This window comes from Pagrus pagrus, assembly GCF_965226575.1.
Source record: "Pagrus pagrus genome assembly, chromosome: 9".
Lineage (NCBI taxonomy): Eukaryota > Metazoa > Chordata > Actinopteri > Spariformes > Sparidae > Pagrus > Pagrus pagrus.
This window is the reverse complement of record NC_140193.1, coordinates 22,675,903-22,695,255: the sequence shown is the minus strand read 5'-3', so window position 1 is coordinate 22,695,255 and position 19,353 is coordinate 22,675,903. Positions and strand designations below refer to the sequence as shown.

Here is a 19,353-nt window from a genome sequence, read left to right as displayed (position 1 = left end):
GAGGACAGTAAGAGTAAGAGGACATTAAACACCACCATCTCTATATAATCTCTATAATTGGCCTGAAGAGTAGATTGTTGATGCCTTCAAGATCAATCACAATCTAAAATCGTCAGATTGCCCACCCCCCTACTGATATACAAAGAAATTATTCAAAATGACAGAACTAACCAGAACCTCCTGTATTCTTACCTGGGTGAGCCTGTCTCATATGGTAGGTGACAGGGTAAGGGTGAGACTCCCCACACAGCTCACAGATGGTGTCTTTCTCAGGTCCACCCATGGCGAGCTGTGCCATCTCTCCAAACAGATTCCCTCTTGGACGCACCTCTGCCTTCTCCCTTTTCTTCTTCTCCTTCTTCGCCTTTTTATTGTCTTTCTCATGTTCCTTCTTTTTCAGGATGGCACTGGAGCCCGGGCTGGGGAAGATCATGTTCTGAGTCGCTGCCTTGATGGTGGCCATAGAAATGTCCTCCCAGAATGCCACCAGGTGTTGTAGCGTTAACGGCAAGATTGACTTTGCCCTCATAGAGGGATGAGAAGTCGTCTCATAGGAAATGGCATCTCCTTTGCCGTCCTCACACTTCTCTGGCAGTGGAGGTTCTTTCAGCATGGAGAGCACCTTGTTTTTGTTGATGCTTCCCATTTTGGAGATGTCTGGCCCATGTGGAGCAATATTAAACATGTTAAGTGCAGAGGAAATCTCTAAGGAGTGGCGGTTCTTCAACTTGCTCTCCTTCTCCTCAGCACCCTGTCCTCCCAGGGAGCTGCGGATGGGGGCGTGCTCTTTGGTTAAGTCTGGGTTGAACTTGAGGAAGGAGGAGCAGGCCATGGCATCATGGACAATACCTTCATGCCACAGGAATGCAGCAAAGACTGCTCGCGCACATTCAGCTACAGAGGGTGACATGGCCTGTTTGGCAGGTTCCGTGACCCGTGATGTACTCTCACCTTTAAACAGAGGCCCAGATTTGTCCTTCTTAGGGCGCGTGTGTCGACTGGAGGTTTTGCGGCTGACTTTGGGTGACGAGCGGCCCTCTATTTCCTCTTTGACAGGGGCTTTGCCAATGCTAAAGTGCACCTTGCATGATCCCTCCTCAGCATTACGTACCTCCACATTCTCATCGTTGCCATCCTCATTGGTTAGGAGAGCACTGGAGGTGCACACCTCCACTACTTCACTGTGGAGGTTCTCTTGGGTCACATGTGGAGAGGGAACACGGTTCTCTGCATTATTGCTCACTCCTTTATTTGGATCTTTAGGAGACAGTTTAGGTTTGGGAGAGGTAGACCTGCCCCTGAGTGGCTCTGTAAGTGGAACCTTCTTCTTTCTAAGCGTGTCTGGGTCCAGAGTGTATGAATCTGATTTGGACCTTTCTCTGGGAGGGTCCAGCCGGGCTTTGGAGGAAGGGCTAACTTTAGGCGGCAGGTTTTTGTCATGGTGGGTCGACGAAGAGTGCTGGGACGAGGTGCTGGAAGGGCTAGACCTGCCTGAAGAGGATACGCCTTTCTGTTTGGGAGAGGAGGAGCGAGAGCCAGGGTTCGGGGAGTCAGCCCGAAGTCCAGGGGTTCTCCCATCGGCCTTTAGGGCCTGCAGGGTGTTGTGATTGGGCGAGTGAGAGCGGCTGTGCGAGTCGGACCTCAGTTTGGCCGTGTCTGAGCGCAGGATGAGGGCTTCACTGGCTGAGAGTCCACCCTCCCCTGTCTTGACCCGGCTCTGTTCAGATGAGCGGCTCCCCCGACTCTCCTGTTTTGGCAAGCGATTCTCCTGGCGGTGTTTGGAGGCTGGGGACATGGGGCGTGCACCGGGCATCAGGTTCCCTCGCTCACCTAAACGTTAATCATTTTAAACACAGTTACACTACAGAAAAGGACTAAATCAGTGGTAAGAGTGTAACCATTTAACTCTAGGCACAACATTCAAGACCTGAGTGAAATAAAAAATGTAATGTTAAAATATAAGGTAAAATGAAATGAAGGGCAGAAAAGATAGAAGTCTCAAAGGTGAAAGATGTTAAATGTTGTAAAGCTAATGCCGGTGAGTGATATATTTTCTTAAAAAGCAAACTTTGCCTTTACTAGCTGGGTGTTTCTCCCACAGCTTTGTCTGTCTTTTACCAGACAAACTCTGACATGGATGAAAACAGCTTGTGGACCATGGAAGAGCTGATGACAAATGGATTCCAGCCCAGTCCTGACCTCTCCTACTAACACTGGATCTAGTGGTAGTGGTAACTTAGGAGCAAAAACACCCTCAGAGTCAAGAGCATTGAATGTCCACCTACTTTTAAACTGAACATTAAATTAATGCTCATATGTGTCAATCATCAAACTTTTGAACTCTCTTAAATATAATATTATGTTTAGCCATGTCCTACTTTAGTACACAGTTTTAAGGTAAGCTCTAACACAAGATGCCCAAAATGTTTTCCACAAGTTACCATACAAATACTCTTTGTTCATCACAGAACAGGCTGTCTTTTTATTGACTTCCTACCCACCCTCTCTTCAGTTTGAGGGAGGTATGCATGCTGTGATTACCCACCCTTTTGCCTTAGAGCGACAGATGAGAGAGCAGTACCATGCCCAGCCACGGACACACTGCTTTTGTGCACACGCTCGCGAGAAGCAAGGCTGCGCGATGAACCATCTACAGCGGAAAACAGCGGAGCAGGTAAACGAACAAGGCATGGAATGCAAGGGGGGGGCCACCACAGAGAGAAAGAAAGGAAGCATAAAGAGGCAATGGGGTCAAGAATTTGAAGTAGAAAGAGGCAAAAGGACATGTTAAAGTGATGGGAAGATCAACAGAGAGGCAGAAAAACTCAGAGACATGAAGACATGAACACTTAGATAAGAGGAAAAGAGAATTACTGAGCCCTGGAGGTGTTCTATGCACTACATGGTATTTTGTGCTCTCAAAATGTTTTGGTAGAAATAGAAAAAATATTCATAATTATGTTTTCATTAATGTGTTATATCCTTAAACTAAGAATCATCATATTTTATTACCTTAGAATGAGCTTTTTATATCTACAAAGGGAGCGGTCCACAGTGTTGCATCACCATGTTTCTACAGTAGCCCAGAATGGACGAAACAAACTGCCATGGAGAGGGGTATTGAGTTGGTTGCAATCTGCTACCTCACCACTGGATGCAACTGAATCTTACACACTGAACATTTACTATCATGCATATTTTGCCTCCCTCTCATCGTGTAGAGGGCGGCGAACACCTTTGGTGTGCTGCATTCAATCAGCTGGAGATTTAAAGAAGACAGCAAAGAAAACATCTATGAAAAACTCCAGAACCCTCCGTCTCATCAAGGGTTTTATGGCAAAACGGTGTGTTATTCTGTAAAATAGGTTTGTAAGACCTCGGAGATAACACAGGGTTGTTTTTAACAGCCAAATTCCAAACAGCCAAGTGTATCCACATATCTCAGCCCAAGATAATAAAAAAAAAACTGTAATAAATCCCAGTGATCCATTGTGAGTGTGAAAGATACACGCACGACGCGACTGATAGCATTAAAGGAGGTGTGCTTACTTGAGAGCAAAACATTTTTATTTTCTATTTTTTTCCAAGACACCTCCCGGGCTCCACAAGACATAGACAAACAGGTACAAAATATAACATGTAGAGAGAGTAGCAATAGAGACGAAAAGACCAACAGAAAGAAAGAGAGCTTTACAGGCTGAAACATTGACAAACATAGAAACAGATACTTTGGGTCCCGTTCTGAGTTAATCTCTTTTAAAATGTGGCATTTTGTATTTGAATTATCCAGTGAAAGTACGTACTATTAGTAGGTGTTACGTGTATTATTGTGACTTGGTTGTTATTTCTAGGTGACTACTATTTAGACTACTGTTTATATTTGCAGTGAAGCTCTGGGCTGGTTGAGGCAGAAAATGAAACAAGTTGTTAATAAAAAAGGATGAAAATGCAGATCTAAAGTTAAAGCAGCAAGGAAGATGATGAGGAAGAGAAGAAAAAGCTGACTTAACAAGAGAGCAAGCAAAAAATTAAGCAAATCAGCTTATTACTTAGCACATGGCAAAATATACCTTTTAACAAGACGTTTAGTCTAGTATTTAAGTTTGAAATCTTGTTTTCAAAAACAAATTAATGTGTATCAATGCATACAGTTTTTAAGGTGGTATCACCTGATTTGTTTTTTAGAAACAAGATTCAAACATTGAATAAAAGATATGTTGGCTTGTTAAGGATATTTCAGCACGGTAGAACATAACTGCACTGTTATGTGTCACACGTCACTCCTGCCCTCCTCACAAAATCCAAAAAGTAGTATGAATACAGAACAAATTAGAAAAACAAAAAGTTGGGAGGAAAAGGATCAACACCTGTGCAAGCAAGCGCTGTCAGAAAGCAGGACAGACTTACTCAGAAGCTGTGGTTGTGGCTGAGACAGTTGGGAGGGGGATTGTCCAAACACAAATGGGCTGTGGACAAGGGAGGAGGAGGGAGGAGGTTGGGCGGCTTGCTCAAATACGGAGGAGGAGGGAGCTGCTGAGAGGAAGGGCCCAGACTGAATGGAATTCAGTATGGCACTCAACCGGTCACCTGCAAACATGGAGACAGAGGATGGGGAAAAACTACAGCTTATGCTATGGTTTGAGGTTTCCAAAGGGGGGGAGGATCATTCAGAGTTTAATTTCTATCAGTCATGTTCTCATCTCCCACAATGTCACAGCTGTGCGAAATGGGAGGAGCTGTTTTGAGCCATCAGGGTCCCAGAAGTTTGGTAATTATTTTCTGTATCGACAGTGCTAGAAGATTAGCAGTAGGAGCACTCCAAGTGCTTGGATGGGCATCCCAAAGGTGAGCAATGGAGTCAGAGACCCTCTGGTCCTACTGTATGATTGAAAAGTCCAAAGGTACAGCAACTCCCAAGAAACGTCTGGTACGAAATATTATCAAGCAATCAGTTCACCTCAAAATCAAAAATACGTAATTTTACTCTTATCTGTAGTGTTATTAAGTTTTAGAGAACTGAATCAGTTGTAGCGAAAAATACATTTGAAAAACTCAACAGCAGTGTCTCTGTCGTGAAATCATGACCCAGTTACTCAAGATAATCCACAGACCTTGCTATGAGCAGTTTCATGCAGGAACTATTATCTTTCTGTATCACTGCACAGGAAGAAAACGTGCATCTACTCATGGATGAGAAGCTAGCTAACTAAGCTAATTTAGCATGCAAACATTACAACTCAGCCGAGGAGGATGCCATAAATGTCTACATCCAGCGCTGTCATAAGTATAAGCCTCTCGTCCATGACAGAGAGATCCTTGAGATGCACGTTTCCTTCTGTATGGTAGAAAGAACACAGTTCCCACATGAAACTGCACACAACAAGAGCTGTGGATTATGTTGAGTAACGGGGCCATGATTTCTGGAAAGAGACATTGCTTTTGAGTTTTTCAAATGTATTTTTTTGGTGCTTTGAGCATCAAAAGCCAAGTGCCATTTAGTTCTATTATATTCAAGAGAGGGCTGCTATCTCCAAAAGTCTGCAACTCATTCCAAAACAATAGAAATGGATAAATAGTACTACAGTTAAATGGAGAAACATGTATTTTTGTCAATACATTAAGCTGTTAAAAATAGATTCCTTTTAGATCATGTGTCAATGGTAGACAAATCCAGTAGCTATGGTGTAGTAGTGTTTTGTCTTCATTTGCGATGACAAAGCGTGCTGCTACAGCTCTGACTGGCTTTATCCTCGGAGCAATGTCAGCTGAGGCTCATGGGTAGTGTACTATTTTTAGTGATTCGACATATACTGACAGAAAAAAACAAGTATACAGAAAAACTGAGAAATAATTAATTCAACTGATAGCCTTAAAGTCTAACTGAATTTTAGTCATCCCTGTTTTCAGCCAAGAATTGTACATGTTTATTATTCTTAATAAAGAGGAAGAAGAAGGTTTCCATTGTAACCTAAAGGTCATGGACATGCCATGCTTTGTTAGTGACATTGACGAGTAAGGAACATCCCAGCATCTAACTGGACTGATGTCATGATATTTTCAGGAAAGTTAACATGCTGTTTAGCTAATTACCTATCGGATGTCAGCAGAGTTATTTTCCCAGGTGAATGTTTGTTTGGATGCTCATTCAACAAGCTAAGGTAAAGGAAAAGACGTGTTCATGTTTGTATGTTAGATAAGAAGAAAACTTTAGCAGGAAAGCTAATTTGAGTTGCTCAAAGTTTGTCTCTCGTGTTGTGTAGCTGCTATCTGGCTCAGTGTGACCTTCTGCTCTGCCTATGATAGAGTGCTGATTTTACTACTTTATGAATGATTTGATTGGTTGTATCAAGATAGGGAAGATAAGGTCTCCATCTATGTAGAGGGACACCTAACATTATTCTGTTTTATTATGCCAAACTAGGGTTAGGGTTTTCTTTTTTTTTTTTCTTAAAGGGGACAGGTATTTACAGAGTACATTCATCTGCTGTAGCAGACAAAAATGTTATTTTACTTCAGTCTGACTTTAATACTACTCTTTATTATTGTTAACTTATCTAAGAAAGTCTTGAGTTTCTATGTTGAGGAGCAATGACAATATCATAACCAGAAAACAACAGGGTGTCGAAAAATACTTCATAGAACCAGCGGCTCCTCCCATTTCGCAACTCTATTTGGGGAAAGGATGTAGAGAGGGAGGGGCAGAGAGGGGTCTCCATAAAGAGTCACTCTTTAAAAAAGCCTGTGTGGCCTCATCAGACGTCTCGAAAACTTTTGCTGGGAGAAATTTGACCTTTCTCTACATACTGTATATTGAGCTGACACTGTATCAGTCATCATTCAAAAATCTCCCACTGTCTTGACATAACCAGATACAAAACCCAGTCATTATGTCATTTTGAGAGAATATGAAATATAAAATGTAGGTTTCTGAGGAGACATTTTGAAGTCTGGGGTTTATGTCCATTGTGATTTTATCAGCTGTTGGAGCAAGAAATGGGAGGCTGCCTCAGGGAAGGCAAGATGGAAAAAAATCAACCACCACGGCTGAATACTGAAGTCTGAGAGACCTGTCAATGAGGCTGCTCTCCAAGCTGCTCAAAGAGCTTTGGCACACATTGGCATATCAAGCGGACCAGTCTGAAGGTGATCCATTTATAATGCTGCCTCACAGCATGATGTATCCATCACACAGGTGGCAAGTGATGCATGAGCTTGAGTTGCAAAGGCCTGCAACCTCCTAAGGGGACTTGCAAACATTCACCATGCTTGTGGTAGTTCGGTGTTCAGAGAGGTTCCCATTCAGGATACATGTGCTTAACACCTTGCAAAATGTATGCACTCTGGGGCAGAGAGGTCATCTGGTATAAAAAGAACCTTGCTTTGATGCAACCAAGAAGCATTTGAGATGGACTGCTACCTGGTTGCTTAATGGAGGAGATGTTGAAAAGGTATAAATGAATCCATCTCTCCATGTCAGAAACAAAGACTTTACTTCTTCCAAGTGTAACCACATCAATGAGTGGTCTGTGGAAGAAGCCACCTACAGGGTCTATCTGTGCTGTTGCCAGCCAAAGTGACAATGAAATGAGTCATTGCTCTTCTTGTCAGAGAAATCTGCAGTCATACAGAAGGCTAAAAAGCCAGTAATATTCTGTGTAGCAAACAGATTCAGGTGCACTTTCATCACCCTCCGGAATGGAGTAAGGCCGACACAGCTTAGCATTTGAAGACATTTAGAGGCCATCAGATTTGTGTTCTGCCCAACAAAGACACAGTCTTTGTCTTCTACAGTAGCAGGAAGCCCTGTGATAGCAAGAGAGACAACTTTACAGCTTTACCATGGTCCTCTGATTAGCATGGCCGAATGTCTCAACAGGTCAGCCTCCTTTTTCAAGTAGTGAGAAAGAGTTAAGCCGTTTGAAAGACAATTGACACAGCATCAGCATGATATTCAGGCAGAAAGATACACAGACACATTTGGGGCCAGCCAATCTTTGATGGTGGAGCAGAACTGATGAGTTCATTCAGGTGATGTTTTCAGTATACAGCCATATTTTTAAGAAAACAATGATTATGTAAATGATTCAATGTGTTTTCTAGAGGACTAAATTAAGGCAACAAAGGGTAAAGGGTGAAATCACAGTCACGTAATCAGGGCCAGTTATCAGTGTTGGACTAGCCCACAGTACCCCAACTAAATGCACTCCATTATAGTCCAAATGAACCAAAGCACATCGACTGGCCCACGCACACACACACACACATACACACACAGAGGCATATGCCTGACATTGCAAAGATGTTAGGCATGAAATACCAATAGTAGACACAATAAAAAGCATGCATAAATAAAAAGAGATGAGAGATAAGTGACTGATGGCAACTGTGATTCTAAAGAGATTGACTGACCCATACTGGATCACATATACCTGGATGCAGTGGATGCACTGCTATTAAAATATAGAGGTCAAGAGATTTGTAATTCCCTAAAGTTTTGAATAAAAGAAGAAATTGGGTGTGCTATATTGACGTAACTGCATAACCAAAGATGTGAAAATGTCTACACTTATCAGTCCAAAGCATGTGGAGATGTCAAATAGAGTGTATATTAAATAAAAGCACGGAAGAGTCAAGACAAAGGTGCAGAGTGGAGTCAGTGGTGAGGTATACATCAGTGACCTTTGACTAAAGCCTGAGGACTCAAATGAACAGCACAAAGTGGATGTTGTAAGCAAAGTGATATGCAGATTAGGGATATGGTTATTATGTTATTATTGTGTTATTTTATCTCTTCAAACCTACTCTACGCCACGTTAACCTCACCTTTGTTGTTGGAAATGCCATAGTCAAAGCCCTGCGCTCCATTTGAAGTTGTTGCTCTGTTGAAGGCCTGCACAGAGAAAGGGCTGGGTGGTGGGGTCTGCGCCCCGTGTTCAAGCAGTACTTGTTCTATGAGAGCAAATTAAATTATGTTATCTTACAATTTATCACATTTAGTTGTTCACAAATGTTCCCCGTTGAGCGTGGCTTACCGTCATCATGGCGAAGGTACTGATTCCCACCACGGTCTCTGGCCAATGACCAGGCCTCTCCTTCATCACTCTCACAGAACTCCACTACACTGTTCTTATCCAGCTGTACCCAGGTCCCCTCTGAGTTGACCACCTGATACACAAACAACACTCTTTATCCATACTCACACACACTCAACACATGTCACACACTGCACATTCACAAAACCCTCAACTATCAGAAAAACGGTCATTTTCCATATCAACCCCAGTCGATCCATGTTATTACCGCACAGACAAAACCATGACACAAACTCTACTACAGTAGATCACTAACATGCAAACATTCAATTCATCTGATTAACACATACAGTATCCACAGCAGTAGATCACATGAATTTGATTTTGTGCATCAGCAGACACTGCGGGACAAAACTGATGTAGCTAAAATAAAATAAAAACTTACTATAAGAAAGTCTTATTGAAAGGTAAATGCATTGGGGGTTGTTTTGTCTCAATTCCCTGAAATATTATCGTTTTGGAAAAACAGACATAGACGGAAGTATTAGTATGTGCAGGCTGCACCTCTCAGATCCAGACAAGGCATTCCAGTACAGGCTCAGAGAGGAAAACTATTGAACAGCATGACACACCACAGCAGCCAAAGACGGGTCTTATCCAAAAGAAGGAGGGCTCCACTCATCACCAGGCCAAAGTACAAAGTATCAAAGTACCAAGTTATTAAAAGTGCAAGAAAGATACAGTCAAGGCAAAGAAAGGCTCCAGCATTGTGTGATCAGACTTCCACTGAGAAGCCTTGAGGCAGCTGAATATGACACCCTGAAACTGCAATGGATTTGTAAAACTTGAATTAGTAAATCAGGAAGCACGCAAAAATGTTGCAGCCACAGGAGTTGATAAGACCTCAGCGAGCGGAAAGACACAGAACACACCCACACCCAGAAGCACCTGATGTATTTTCCCATTAGAGAAAGAGATTACATCCTTTACATTCAAAATCAGATCAGTTTAGGAAAAAAAAGAGGGAACTCTAATCTCTGAGAATTAAGGCCAAAATCTACTAACATTCGCTAAATTACATTATGTGATCTAAACAGACTGATTTATCAAATCCTGCCACAAAAAAACAATGCATTATTTGGGGTGAGTGCGTACCTCGCCTATGGCCTTGACCTTGTTGCCAAGTACTAACATTCCAATGGGGATACCCCTAAGGTTTGGGCAGCTTCTGATGTTGTGACCAGAGGGGCCGGTCTTCACTACCTTATAAAGCCCCGGGCCGCCGCCCTGCCCTGCCCTGTTCTGCACCCGAATGGGGGCCTCGTGGGAAGGGCAGCTGCTCACCTCCTTAACGTTCTCCTCCGACTGGCCCCTGACCTCCTGCAAGAGGTAAGAGCATGGATTAGAGCCAGAGTACAGTAACACGGCAAAAGGCTGCAAAAATTTAAAAGACCAGGACCAGGCTCACACCACTAAGTCCAGAAATATTACGGTAAGTACTAGGCAGTATCACAGGGAGACGTCATAAAAGAGAATGTATGCTTTGGCAACAGACCCTGTATAAATAAAATCTGAATAAATATGCCTAATCTTCATATTAACAGAAGATTGGGCCTTTATCCGAAATGGACCCTTGCTCATTTCTGATATCAAGCATTTATGGATAAAGAGGCCCCTGGACATGTGTTATTCAAATCCTTAAAGCATTAGACATTTAGGGAATGACTTACTTTCTCCCCACGAGTTAAATGAGAAGATTGATACCACTCATATCTATTTCTTTGCTGGGTGTGTAAATTACTTGAGCCTTGTTGTTCCTAATAAATAAACAGTCCAGCATGAAAACCCCACAAAACCACAGCCTGATAGTTCTACACTTAGGTTTTTTGTGCAGGTAAAACAAGCAAGATATAATGGTTTAATCAGTGAACTTTAGGGGTGCTGGATTTTGTTATGAAACAGAGTCAACCTAGCTTTTTATCTGGGTTTTCAGTCTCAGTTAATACAGCTTGCTGGTTAGCTCAGCTAAGCATATTTATATTTACTCTTCACTTACTTAATATCTACTGGACAGATATGACAATGGTATCAATCTTATCTGACTCTTGGCAGAAGGAAAATAAGCATTATTTCCTAAAACTTTAAAACTATTCCTGTAGACTACTTTGGGAGGCTGTGTCGTGCTCAGATGACATACTCTTGTTTTACAATTACTAGATATCACATGACACAGATAACTGTAAACCTATATAGACTTCCATCCTCTTAAGTTCAACATCCATTCAACATTGTAGTGATGCAGTTAAATGACCAATACATAATGGACCTACTCATAATAAGTAGAATGGCTGGTTCGTTTCATACAGTCTGAAGGGAGGCATGCTATGAAACACAAGGATACAGGACTATACTGTATACCACAAGCCTTATTAACAGGACCTCATGCAACAGACTGCTGGACATTAGTATTTCAACCCCATGCAACATACAAGCTTGAACAGCAATTACTTAAAAACTCCAAAATGTGATCACTGTAGGAGTCTATGGGACAATAGCGGCTGATATACTAAACGTCACGGTACCATCAAAATTAAACAAAACAGACATCCATGCAACTGTGGTTCAACCTCTTATGTCTGATGTAACACTGTGGGAGGACTACATAGTCACAAGGGGTTCAAGAGGACAAGTAGAGTAACAAATGGATGATAAACTATGGGGCATTCAAGCTATTTATCCCTCCTTCATACAACTCACCTGTGGCGGGAATATAGTTAAGGGAGTCCATGACAAAAAGCCGATATCCCTGACTCCTTGGCTAGCGTTAAAGACATTCTGAGCAACAGATCGTGAGACAGTCAAGAAACAGTAGACGACTCGAGTGAGGAGAGAAAACAGAATGGGGGAATACGCTCATGTATTTTTTTGGAAGAAAAAAAAAATGTTTTGGCTTGGCTCCTCTGGAATTTCCAGCATCAGAGGTTATTTGAGAAGGTGAGAAAGAGAAGACAGAATCTGACTGGTGTCAGACAGGCCAGTTAGAGAAATCGTGGAGCACTGATAAAAGGGGGCCATGACGAACTGCGAATACAGGCAAAGCCTGTCAAATGCTTGAACACTTTACAGAAAGTGTAAGATCAAATGTATCAAAATATACAAAACCCAGTTGCAGGGGCAAAATAAAAAAGAATTGATAGATCACTCCAAACACCACAGGGTCATTTTTTCCAAATCTATGACCACATGAGAGACATATAAAGAAGAAACTTCCAAAAAAATTCTGCACTTGGATGATGTAGTGTGTCATGCTGTTCAGACAGAGACCTTACATGGAAGCCTTGTAGCACCTAAAGCATCCCAATGCATAGGTGGAATTGTAGAGCAATAGAGGTACAATTTCCCATTAAACTTTTTGTGGACCTGTGATTGCTTCATGACAGAAAACCACCTGGAGATTAACATCCGATCGTTGAGATACTTTCCCTGTTTCTGCAGTATTCATGTCTTAAATTGCACCCGGTCACAGTCCTAATTTGATTCTGCATGTAATGGCGGTTTTTGTGGCATGGAGCAAAATGCAAGAGGAACCCTTATCATCACATGCTGGGGTGTGTGAGTGTTCATGAATTGTGAGTGAGGGACAATGAGGAAAAGAAGACTGAACAGTGCAGACTAACCAACTTTACCACAGGATGAAATTGCTCCTTTACTACTTTTTTCATTGTCTGTCAATTCCTGCATTGGGGTTCATGTGAAGGCACTAAACATAAGCTACCTAGGCGTGTAAGCATTTACAAGTGTTGCTGGTCACGTCATGGTGAACCTTTTTTCTTTAAACATGAGTTAATGCATGCACGCTCCCATCTGTTGTTCCGTTGCACAGCGTGTTAGTGAAAGTTTCATACTCAGTGTAGCTCAAATAGATGTTTCATGCAAGAAAACACCCCAACAGTTAATGAAGTTCTCAGTTTACCATGCTTCGAGTGCATTTGGGGAGCAGGTGCCAAACACTAGAATCCTCAAAAAACCATTACTGTACACAACAAAGATGATCTCTGAGCTTTTTCCCCAAATGAACAGCGCAGGAGCCTCTGTCATTATTAAACTGGGACAGACTGCTCAGCAGGCCGCCTTCTACTTACGTCGGCTGGGACCAGGAGGCTCCTGCCCAGGTGCTGGTTAAAAGAGAGGCACCAGGCTTCAGTGTACCCATTCATGCTGGGAACATACTTCTTTACTGTTTCATCATTGAGCCTGAGCCACACACCATCATCATTGTGGATCTACGGGAAAACAAGCAACAGAGCAGAGCCATGCCGTCCTGTTACTATGGAAACAGGATGGGCAGCGCCCTCACACACACACACACACACACACACAACACCTCTGAGGCTGCAGGAAAGTCTCAACTCTAATTAGAGGAGAGTAAATTTGGGTAACAGCAGCTAAGACATGTCAGAAATGTCACTAGTGCTGTTACTTAAGGGCAGATAGTGTGAAATACTATACTGACTATGGTTTGCATTACAGAAAAACCATTGAGTAAATGCTTCAAGTGCTACAATTAAAATTTTGGATTTAAATGCATTACATCTTTCCAATTTATGGTGCAGGCATTCAAGCCTTTCGTGTAGCCTCAAAGTGTCTTGCAAGAGTATGAAGCAAAATAAAGTAAGAGCAACAAATTTATAAGCTTTGAAAGTAAGTAGTTATTATTTAGAGAGGTTATAACATATAATACATAGAAGCAATCAAAGAGGACTCAGAACTACTTAAAACTATTAATCTAGACAAAAAAATTATAAGATTACTAAATTTATGATTATATCTTACTGATTTATAGAACAGACAAGGAAATAGAGTAAAAGTGGATAGTGCTCCAGCTAGTATACTTATATAGCGTAACTTAAGCATAATTCTTCCTGGTCTAGAGTCAATTACCTCGTCAATGAAAGTGATGGTGCCATTGACATGCACTATGCCTATCTGTTCGCTCTGCAGGGAGGGGTGACTACGCACACGCAGGCCTGCGCTGTCCTTGGACACAAATTTGCGGACCTGAGAGAAGCAGAGGGGAGATGGAGACCGTGAGCGGCAGGAGCAAAGAATAGAAAGAAAATAAAGACAAGAAGTGCAGCAGGAGTTGAAAGAAGAAGAAGCAGGACACGTTGACAGTGGGAGATTGCTTGCGTTAACCCACACAGAGCCTGCTTTCAAGTACACGCATAGAAAGAGCGAAAGATGAGGAAACTTTAGGAGCCCTGTTTTCAGCAGCACCAGCTGGATGAAGTTAGGCATTATCTTGCTGTCTTCATCTAAATTTATACTGGTGCATGGAAAACATTGAGCTCTATAGGCAGTGCTAACCTAAAGCACGTTTGCTTGTTTCCCCATTATGGATTACAAAATAAGAAATTCCACAAGTTTCACAAAAATGATGATGACTCCAACCTTCCTTATGTCAGTTTGATGCATTATCTCAATTTGAAGTCATTTCCAAACACTCTTTGGATGACCATTACTCATATTAAAAAAGTAATCAATGCAGTTTGAATCGATGACAGGGCTAACATACAGTATCTGCACTGAGTCTCAAAATGACTCATAAACAAACTAACCACGATCAGCCTTAGCACAATATGTGACCTCATCATATTATGTGCAACACGTTCACAAGCGGCTGCTTATTTATGCATTCAACAAAGTAAAGCAACATCACACTGTCCTCTGTCTTACCACCTGACAAAACTAAAGGAGGTCAAAGCCTGGTACTGCTACTCTTTGTCTCACCAAAAAACGTCTGACTTTGTTTCCTTTTTTATTTTAAATGCTGCATCATCTTGCACTGGAGAGAAGCTGACAATCAGTTTATGCTTTCTATCGACGAATGCTAGTTCTGTTTGTCGGACCAGCAAACCAAATCAAGGAGGTGAAAAAGCTAAAAGCGGCATTAAATTGTAAATAAGATGTCTATTCTCAATGAGAAGCTTTTTGTTTCTGTGTTCGTGTCCAAAGACTGTTTAATGTAGCTTTTAGGATCAAGTTTATTTGAGTGGTTATAGTTACAAATCGTTGTTGACAGGAGAGGACAAATTATCTCTGGTCTCTGTTGAGTTGTATTTGATGGGTGATTGCAAGCATGCATGCAGTTCACAGGTGTGTTTATGTGCATGTTCATGCCCCTGTTGGTTATTCAAAAAAAGCTCACCTTGCTAGGCTGAGGTTCAGCCTTTGGTTTGACCATCTGAGTGCCAGGTGGAATCATGCCTTTTGGGGGGTCTTTGACTTCTACCTCCAAACCAGCATCTAAAAAGAAAATACCATTTCCAGCTTAGCTCACTTGTTCATACTGAGGCCTTTACATTACTGAGGACAAATGTGTTGTTCCTCAAATGCTTTTGAAATACCTATTTCAATGCCATCAATGGTGACGTGGATTGTGTAGAGGCCCACAGCTCCTGGAGTCCAGTTGGCGCTGTAGGTTCCATCAGTGTTGGCACGAATCAGCATGTTCTCACTGGGTCTGTGAGGGAAATGATCAGTAAGTAGATTGTATCGCACTGGAAAATGTGTTTTGTGTCTGCATGACGTCACTTACCTCTTTGGGGTGGGGGAAGCAAAGCGCAGTTCTTCAAATGAGTAGTTCTCATATGCCTGAAAAAAAAACAAAAAAAACAGCACACGTATTAATCAACAAAAACATTGTCTACCAAAATATAGTACAACTTTACAATTACAGACAGGGCAAGTACTGTGATGTTCCCTAAATAAACCCTGTACTCATTACCAGATCCATAACGTTTATCACAGTCCTATGGAATAGATTCTGTTTCTACAGAATTCTGCCATATTTTTCACTTGTCTTGTATCTTCCTCAATGTTACCTCACTGCTATTCAGTTCATTTGTTCTCCATGACTTCATTCAGTTGATTTAATCTCCTTTTTGTCCTTTCTGATTAAATTTTAAATTATTCCATTTCACCAACTCCAACACACAACAGAAACAGCTATAAACCAGCTATTAAAAATGCAAACGGCTCACATGTTAGTATTGTTAAATACAACCAAAGAGAAGAATAGTAACTGTACTATTAACATGGCTACACTGCATTTCCTTTAAGGCCCACAGGTTGGCATGCACGCAACAGATCTGATAATGAACAGCTCCCCCTTGTGGAACATCTGAAGTCCTCTAAATGAATAAACAAGTGAGCTCGTCAGTCAGTTACATGAGGCTGACCTTCATCATGGTGATAGCAATGTATCGGGCCTCTTTCACAATCATGGGCTCGTACGTGGCCTCCAGTTTGGGCATTGGCAATCCTCCGAAGGTTAGGTCAGGGCCAGAAGATGATGGTGAGGAGCTTCCAGGTAGCCGCTGCAGCTTCTTCACATTTTCAGGCTGCATCGACTTCTTCTGTGACACAGGAACAGCCTTCACCTCCACCTGGACACGTAGGTGATAAGAAACTTAGACTACTACTACTTTGAAATAGTCAAAATAATTCTGTCATTTCATTTCTGTAAAATATTTATCTTTTTATCTTTATTATTTTATCTTGGAAGTAGAAAAGCCAGTTATCTTGACCTTCATGTTAGGAACATGCACCACATCTCCATACTGGTCTTTGGTCTGTACGACCACAGTGGCTGGCCATCCACAGCGTATGTCATCTTTGTTCAGGATCAGAGATGTTTTCTGGGGGTCTGCGTAGGAGTCTGGCTGCAGCCACCTAGATGGGAGCAAGGACAAATGGAGAGTGACAGGGTGGAAAATCACTTATTGTAATGCAATCCTCAACTGCAGGGACAAAGCTAAAAGAAGATTTACAACCAACAGATATTTCAATGGAAACTGCTCAGTTGTATTAGTAGCATTTACCTGGCAAGACGTCCTCCACTAGAGCTCTGTACACAGGTGATGAAGTCCTCAAGGAAAGAGTGCTCATTGGTTTGAAGGTGCAGGGGCAGATTTCCCTCCAGGGCCTCCAGGATGGTGGGGGAGTGAGACAAGGCCAGACCCTTCCCCAGGATCCCTGAGTGGGACTTACACACCTGGGTGAGGTCAAAGGAAATAAGAATCAATGAAGGAAGATTTCTGGAGTGATATAAAGACCAAAATGAGTGAGGACATTTAAGATATGCCTCACCTGAAGAGAGGCTTCCTCAAGAATCTCGAGATCTTCCTCCAATTCATTACCTTAAATTAAAAAAAGATTAGAATAACAGATGAATGATTTACTCAAGAGGTTATACAGTCTTAATTTGCCTTTAGCACACAACTTGTATCATGGATTCATAGAAAAGCAGATTTGCTCGTCCATACCTATAGGGAGGGCCAGGTCTTTCTTCATCAGAGCTGCAGCACACACACTGCCCAGGTAGGCTAATTCTTTCTCAAGCAAGATGAGACCCTGAAATGTCCATACTGCTATGTCAGGAAGGTAATGTAACATTCAACATTTATTCTGCCTGGACCAAGTCACAAACTTAACATTTACATATTACATTCAGAATTCATTACAGCCACGAGATCTAACAAATCTCAGACACAAACACTAAGACAGGTGGAAGGCCTGGCTGTTACACAACTAACAAAATAATATAAGTGTTTCTGTACCTCATCAGGACCAGGGTTGAATTCATATCCCACAGCCACACACTTGAAGCCATAAAAGCAAGCTTTCTCATCTTTAACGTAGTCTGAGGCCGTTTCCAGTGAGAACAAAACCTCATTTCCTGAAAGTGGAGAGGACAGAAACATAGAAGATGTAAAGAGTAACAGGTGGTCAGAGTTCTGCGGGCAAACATTGGTAAACTAATGGCAGTCTGCTTTGGTAAGTGGCTCAGTAAAGCATCATTAAGGTGATTAATGCACATGTGAGAACATTTAAGATCAATGAAGTAGAACTTGGCTGCAATAATAACTATTGGGTTTAGAATGGTTTGCTGCTCATTCACACCTGATTTTATCTACACCATACTACTAGTTTTATCATAAATAATGCTAGTGATGTCATATTTAACACATTAATGCATTGGCAAAAGAAAGGTGTCTGTCTGCTTTTCTTGTTTGTCACAGATTCTGCCTTTCTTGGCTTCTGTCACCACAGTGCAGGCAACTTTGGGTATTTTCTTCCTTCAGTTCCACCTTGAGGTGTGTAGCACATTATCCTGGACTGTGTGTGCTTTTCATTATGCTAACGTGTCTCCTTGCTTTCCAAACTTGCATCTCTGCTCCTCCCAGCAAGGATTTGTGAGACAGAGATGTGAGGAAGAGACACACATGAGGGAAGCAAGGAGACACCTGTGTTTCCTCGATCTATGCTATAGAGCCTAAGAAGAAGTGCTGCTGCCTTACAGGCCTCATGTGGGCATGAAAGTTGTATGGGACATGCTAGACAAATATATGATCTTCATTGCAGAGCTATAAGGTAATAGACAAAGCAAATCAAATCAAATGTGATGGGCATTCAGGTATTCAAGCTAATGTCATGATTGGCAGGGCGTTGAGATTATTCAAGCTGTAGCATATTGCGTCATCTTAGTCCCTTGGCTTTTGGAAGCAGAGGATTTATTGTGATTCTGTTGTCTGTCAAAACAACACTGTCAACACACTGTAACACTGTAACGTTTGTAACTGTCGATAAATGTTCAACTGCTCAGCCTCTCGTACCAGGCAGCACTAGCACAGTGGTTGGCCAGCCTGTGGAGCCTGAGAACTTCTTGAGCTCAGTCCAGGTGTTGATGGTGTCATGGATCAAAGGTTTGCCCCCCAGGCTAGACAGGTGGAGGGTACGGCTGGGGATGAGCAGACGAAGGACATCCTCTGGCTGTGCAGTGCCACACTGTGGATCAAACTCGATGGTGGTCCAGCGGACACAGTCTGGGAATGTTACCTAAGGCAAGGTGAGATGGAGCATGAATAGTTTAGACTTAAATTATATTTGTGTCTCTCTGTCACTTTTTCAGATGTAAGCTACTCACTCAGAAGTCAGCTTTCCAAAGGATAACTTACCCTGTATTGTGTGACGCCAGCTTGTTTATAAGGGTGGTCACTCTCAATTACTGCGTAGTGGTTTGAGGTGGTACAGGCTGACAGGCCCTGCTCAGGCTGGTTGCCAGTCGTGCTGTCTGTTGACTGGTTGGGATTGAAGGTGGGCGGGGCGTATTTTTGGTTGAGCGCAGAAACAGCAGGTAGCAGCTCCTGAACGAGCACAAACACCTCAACAGCAGCCTGTATGAGAGGAGACATTTCACCACAATGCTACATCAGGGAAAGACCATTTACAAAGAATAAATGAAGATGAAGGGTTTGAT

General features: G+C 42.2%; 1 protein-coding gene across 30 annotated transcripts in view; it reads right to left on the bottom strand.

The window, feature by feature from the left end:
* The window catches only part of mycbp2 (MYC binding protein 2), a 64,567-nt gene that overhangs the window by 10,483 nt on the left and 34,731 nt on the right, over nt 1-19,353 (bottom strand). For 7 of the 30 annotated variants that reach the window (XM_084362321.1, XM_084362310.1, XM_084362335.1 and 4 more), the window contains 20 exons: nt 19,052-19,270; nt 18,710-18,932; nt 17,654-17,772; nt 17,360-17,447; nt 17,184-17,233; nt 16,916-17,088; nt 16,622-16,766; nt 16,274-16,480; nt 15,631-15,686; nt 15,440-15,555; nt 15,241-15,338; nt 13,974-14,090; nt 13,175-13,315; nt 11,790-11,867; nt 10,188-10,412; nt 9,033-9,165; nt 8,824-8,949; nt 4,408-4,587; nt 2,546-2,650; nt 193-1,830 (listed from right to left, as the gene is read on the bottom strand). In XM_084362321.1, coding sequence (XP_084218447.1) covers nt 193-1,830; nt 2,546-2,650; nt 4,408-4,587; nt 8,824-8,949; nt 9,033-9,165; nt 10,188-10,412; nt 11,790-11,867; nt 13,175-13,315; nt 13,974-14,090; nt 15,241-15,338; nt 15,440-15,555; nt 15,631-15,686; nt 16,274-16,480; nt 16,622-16,766; nt 16,916-17,088; nt 17,184-17,233; nt 17,360-17,447; nt 17,654-17,772; nt 18,710-18,932; nt 19,052-19,270 — 4,237 coding nt within the window. The remainder of the gene's footprint in view (nt 1-192; nt 1,831-2,545; nt 2,651-4,407; nt 4,588-8,823; nt 8,950-9,032; nt 9,166-10,187; nt 10,413-11,789; nt 11,868-13,174; nt 13,316-13,973; nt 14,091-15,240; nt 15,339-15,439; nt 15,556-15,630; nt 15,687-16,273; nt 16,481-16,621; nt 16,767-16,915; nt 17,089-17,183; nt 17,234-17,359; nt 17,448-17,653; nt 17,773-18,709; nt 18,933-19,051; nt 19,271-19,353) is intronic. The other 23 variants (XM_084362337.1, XM_084362336.1, XM_084362315.1 and 20 more) reach the window with 12 other exon arrangements.